The sequence below is a fragment of the Otolemur garnettii genome, unplaced genomic scaffold (assembly GCF_000181295.1).
Source record: "Otolemur garnettii isolate 467f Iridium unplaced genomic scaffold, OtoGar3 scaffold00086, whole genome shotgun sequence".
NCBI lineage: Eukaryota > Metazoa > Chordata > Mammalia > Primates > Galagidae > Otolemur > Otolemur garnettii.
Window position 1 is genome coordinate 504,826 of NW_003852481.1, and position 5,461 is coordinate 510,286.

General features: G+C 38.6%; 1 protein-coding gene across 1 annotated transcript in view; it reads right to left on the reverse strand.

The window, feature by feature from the left end:
- Positions 1–4,112: 4,112 nt before the first annotated feature.
- Positions 4,113–5,461, reverse strand: part of CUNH11orf65 (chromosome unknown C11orf65 homolog) — an 83,927-nt gene continuing 82,578 nt past the window's right edge. The window contains exon 9 of the mRNA XM_023516076.1: positions 4,113–4,524. Coding sequence (XP_023371844.1) covers positions 4,373–4,524 — 152 coding nt within the window. The 3' untranslated portion in view covers positions 4,113–4,372. The remainder of the gene's footprint in view (positions 4,525–5,461) is intronic.

Sequence of the window (5,461 nt, forward strand, 5' to 3'; positions counted from 1 at the left end):
TCATTGTTGTTTGGCGGGCCCGGGCTGGGGATTCAAACCCGCCACCTTAGGTGTATGTGGCTGGTGCCTTAGCCAGTTGAGCTACAGGCGCCAAGCCAGGAAATAGATTCTTAATAAGTATAGTTACACATATACTTATTGTTTGTCCCAGCAATCTCACATGCAGGTATTTCCCAAAAGAAATGAAAATATGTCCCTGCAAAGTCTTATACATGATTGTTCATAGCAGCTTTATTTACAATGGCCCCAAAATGGAAACAACCAAATATCCATCAACTTGTAAATGGATAAACAAATTGTGATGTGGAACACTAGTTGTTAAAAAAAGGAATGAACCATTGATATAAATATGGATGAATCTCAGAATAATTATGCTAAGTGAAAGAAGCTAGACAAATGCATGATTTAATTTATGTGACATTCTAGAAAAGGCAGAACTTTAATGATTGAAAGATCAGTGGTTGCCAGGGGCCTAAGATGGAATGAATGAATTTAATCCAAAGACACACAATTTTGAGGTCACCGAAATGTTTAATATATTGATTATTGTGGAAATTGCAGAACTATATTCATTCATCACATCTTATCAAGCTGAACCCTCAAAATGGGTGAATTTTATTGCATGTAAATTATATCTTAGTAAATCTGATTTTTTCTTAAATAATCATTAGGTTTGACAACTAATTTTATATAGTTGTAGTATAAGCATTGTTCTATTAGGATTATACTCCCACCGTGAAAGATGAAATACAGATCTTGTTTTCTAGCTTCTTTCAGCTAAGGGTGCCTTGTGACTCAGTTTTTTTTTCAGTGAAGCCTAAGGTGACTTGGGCTCAGGCTTTCAGTAAGGCTTTTGCTTTTCTGATAAAAGAAGAATGTGCTGTGCTTCCCTTTTTCTATCATGGACATGATGTCTAGAGTTTTGACAGCCATTTTGCAAACATGAGACAACAAGCACAAAAACAAAATAACATATATTAAAAATGGTGAAGTAGAGAGGAAGAATAAGCCTCACCTCTTAATGGCCATAGTTAAACAGCTGAACAAATGTTACTTGTGGAGGAGCCTATTTGAGGAAAATAGCCCTCTTTTTTTAAACCAATATTAATCAAATTTTTAATTAATTCTAGCCAAATGAATACAGTTGGCTCTCAGTATTCAAGAGTTATGCATCTGTGGGTTCAACCCACCATAGATAAAAAATATTTGAAAAATAAAAATACAATAAAAATAATAACAGGATCAGCACCCATAGCTCATTGTTTAGGGTGCTGACCACATGCACTGGGTCTGGTAGATTCAAACCTGGCCTGGGCCTGCTAAACAACAACAACAACAACAACAACAAAATAGCCAGGCATTGTAGCAGGCACCTATAGTCCCAGCTACTTGGGAGGCTGAGGCAAGAGAATTGCTTAAGCCCAAGAGTTTGCGGTTGCTCCGAGCTATGATGCCACAGCACTCTCTTGAGGGTGACAAAGTTAGACTCTGTCTCAAAAAAAATTTTTTTAAACTGAGTTAAATAATTATTTATATAGCCTTTACATTGTATTAAGCATGGTAAGTAAGCTGGAAATGATTTAAAGTATACAAACACATAGGTTATATACATAAGGAACTCAAGCAGATTTTGGTATCCTGGAACAAATCTCTCAGGGATACTGAGGGAAAACTGTACTCTCAGACACTAGGGAAGAAATATTGGAAGAAATGATGAGTAAGCTTAGGTCTTCAGGAAGAGGAGTAGAATAAACAAATGAGAGTGTGGTGGGGGTGGAGAGGAAGAGGGAGCATTTGAGATAAGGCACTCAGCATGTAAGAAGACAGAACTGTACATTTACAAAATTGAAGACTTTAATATGGCTAGATTATAGAATGCAAAGGAAAATGGGGGTCTGGTACAGGGGATAGAAGTGAAGAAATATGACTCCTGAGAGGTAAAGATGGGCAAGAGCATGAAAGACATTGCAAGTATATTTAAAGTTTAGATTTAACCTGACTGCCATGAGGTGGCATTGAAGTATTCTAGTAGAAAAATTAAATAATTATATTTGTATTTAGGAAGATCACTTTGACTGTGGTGTGGAAAACAAGATGAAAGTCAAGGAGACCAGTTAAAATGCCAAAGATGATGTTGGTATGTTCTATAGTTATGGGTGTACAGATGAAGGAAATGAATTCAAGAGATATTTAGGTGATATTAGCATGGGAGGTATCAGATTCACACAAATGTTTTACTCAGTATGAAGCTTTACAAATAATTTCAAAGATATGGGGAATGAAGAGGCTCAAAGAGAAAGGTCTGGCTGGCTACATGTGTTCTCTGGCCCAGAATAACAGATTAAGGTATTGCAGTTTGCATAACACAGAGGGGAATTTAAATTATAAAACATCTCAATTTTATACCTCAAGGAATTGTATAACTTACACATCATTCTTAAGAAAGCCATGCCTCACAAATCCATAGATCCTGAGTTTATTTATTTATTTATTTATTTTTGAGACAGAGTCTTACTATGTCACCCTCGGTAGAGTGCTGTGGCATCACAGCTCACAGCAACCTCCAACTGTTGGGTTTTAGTGACTCTCTTGCCTCAGCCTCCCAAGTAGCTGAGACTACAGGTGCCTGCCACAACACCAGGCTAATCCTGGGTTTATTTAAATAATACTTACTCAGGGACACCCTGCTCACGGACTTACATACAAGATTTTTCCTGCTGACAAGTAACACTAGTCAACTTCGAGATCCAGTTAACAAGGAGAAGGGAGCACAGGCCAAGCTGCTTTACTTTCTCATTCTTCAAGTGGAACTTGATGATAAATGTTATATGGAATGAAAGGGGTAACATCTGACAAATTCTATGGGAGAAGGTTATTTACTGTGAATAGATCTAGCAGGCCCAGCAGATGCCCAGTACACAATGAAAATGAGACATTTGGCGGGCAGTACCTCTGGCTCAAATAGTAGGGCACTGGCCCCATATGCCAGAGGTGGCAGATTCAAGCCCGGCTCTGGCCCAAAACTGCAAAAAAAAAAAAAAAGAGAGACATTTGGGAATTATCCCATACATTTTTGAAAAGCATAGTATGACACAAAATAAGTAGCCCAGATCCCTGTCACCTAATCGATTGCACAAATGCTTCTCTCAGCCCACACCTATGGTTCTCACTATGGTACATACACTTTTGGTATGCCACTCAAGGTAGGGATGTACCCTCTTATCTTGGGTCTAGTTAAAGAACAAGTTGGCTTAAGCTAAAAATAGGATTGCTGCCTCAGTACAACTGCCCCTGAGCTGGGAAAGCAGGCTGAGGGCTACAGAACGGGTAGAACAATCTCTGTAACCTCTGAGCCTTCCTGGGCGCAATTCAAAGAACTGTATTGTAGGCAGAGTAATGAAGGCAAATTGAAGCCTCCAAAAAACTGAGATTAGGGGAAGGATCTGAAAGGAAATGTAAAACAAGTTAAAAGGAACACTGATGAAAGCAAGTAAAGAGAAAAACGCAACTAAGATAAAGACTATCATACAAGAGAGGAAAGAAGTAACTCATTACATCAACTACACAGTAAATGAGAATGCTTGGGAAGAGCAAAGAATTAGGATGTGTACACGGCCATCCATGAATCAAGAGGAGGAAAGGGGGAAAAAAAGGTATAGTAGACAGCCTGATGCAGTGGCCCCCGCCAGTAATCCCAGCACTTTGGGAGGCTGAGACAGAAGGATCACTCGAGGCCAGCCTAGCAAGACCCCATCTTTACAAAAAAAAAAAAAAAAGTAGCCAGTCATAGTAATGCCCACCTGTAACCCCAGGTACTCAGGAAGCTGAGGCAGGAGGATCATTTGAGCCCAGGAATTCAAGGCTACAGTGAGCTATGATCAGGCTGCTGCACTCCTGCCTGGGTGGCAAAATGATACCCTGTCTCTGAAGAAAAAAAAGTATAGCAGAGAAAATGGAGATGTAAAAGAATAAAGCAAAGTGGGAGAGGGAGGAAGGGAAGGAAGAAGCAAGGCACACTGGGATATAGGATAAATGGACAGAGCTCTGCCTTACATGAATGCACTGAATGCCTCAAATAAAGGAAAATAATCAATCTGAAGTTTTTTGCTCCTAAATATAGTATCTTTATTTAAGTGTGTTTATTAGAATATTACATTTTCTCAGAATATCAGGAATGATTTCTATCTTCTCTAAGATTACTATATTCATTCCAACGTTCTATTTATGTTCAATTTTCCTTACTTAACTGGGTTAGGTCCTATGCCCAGAATTTATATACAAGTTATTCCAGTCAGAATACACTGTCCCTGAGCTATAACTGATGGATGCAGAAGTTGAAGAGCTAAAGCTCACAAAAGAAAATACCTTGTATTTATATTCCATAAGTGGAATCAGGTGTTAATCTAGTTGAACATGGTGTAAGACGAAGATTTTCACTGGAAGTATCAAAAGATGTCTCCATTTGCATCTCTGATATATCTTCATAGTGATGTCTATTTCTCTGTGGTTCCTTAAACCTGAATCCTAAAGAGAAATGACAAATGATAAGAAAGATGCCAAATGTGCTAAGGTAGGACGCATTCAAAATACTACTATTTTCCAGGTAAGGTCTATTCCACATTCCTTTTTACCATCCTTAGAGCAGATATCTGAAACCATAAATTTCCATATATCATTATTCACCTCAATAAAAGTCTCTAGAGAACCTGGTTTGAGGTTTGATCTATTAATGACAAGTTGTGTGATTTGGAACAGGTTATTTAACCAAAGCTTTGGTGTTCTCATCTGTAAAATGGGGATAATAATAGCACCTACCTAATCATACTCATGTGAGAATTAAGTGTCATGTTAAATGTAAAGTCTGAGGATAGTGCTTGGCATGCAGTTAGTCCTCTATACTTAACTATTAGCTAGCAGTTTTACTCACAAAGGAAGAGAGACCTTTTCCCACTCCAGAGCTGAAGTCTCTAAATCTATTCTGTATTTGATCTTCTCTTGCTTCCTGAGGAACTGATACTTCTCTTCTCCAATGCCAACATCTTCAATGTATCAGCTCTGCTGGCTCCAGTATCCAGATCTCTACTACTAAAAATAATTTCACTTGCTCTTATACTCCTTTCAACTACTATCCTGTAGCTTTCCTTTTCACAGTAATTTCTTTTAACTCAGTAATTTATATTGTTCTTTGTTTTTTTTTTTTGAGACAGAGTTTCACTTTGTCACCCTCAGTAGAGTGCCATGGCGTCATAGCTCATAGCAACCTGAAACTCCTGGGCTTAAGTAATTCTCTTCCCTCAGCCACCCAAGTAGCTAGGACTACAGGTGCCCCCACTATGCCTAGCTATTTTTTTTTGTAGTTGTTGCAGTTGTCATTGTTGTGTAGCTGACCCAGGTCGGGTTTGAACCTGTCAGCCTTGATATATGTGGTCGGTGCTCTACTCACTGAGCTACACGCACCCAC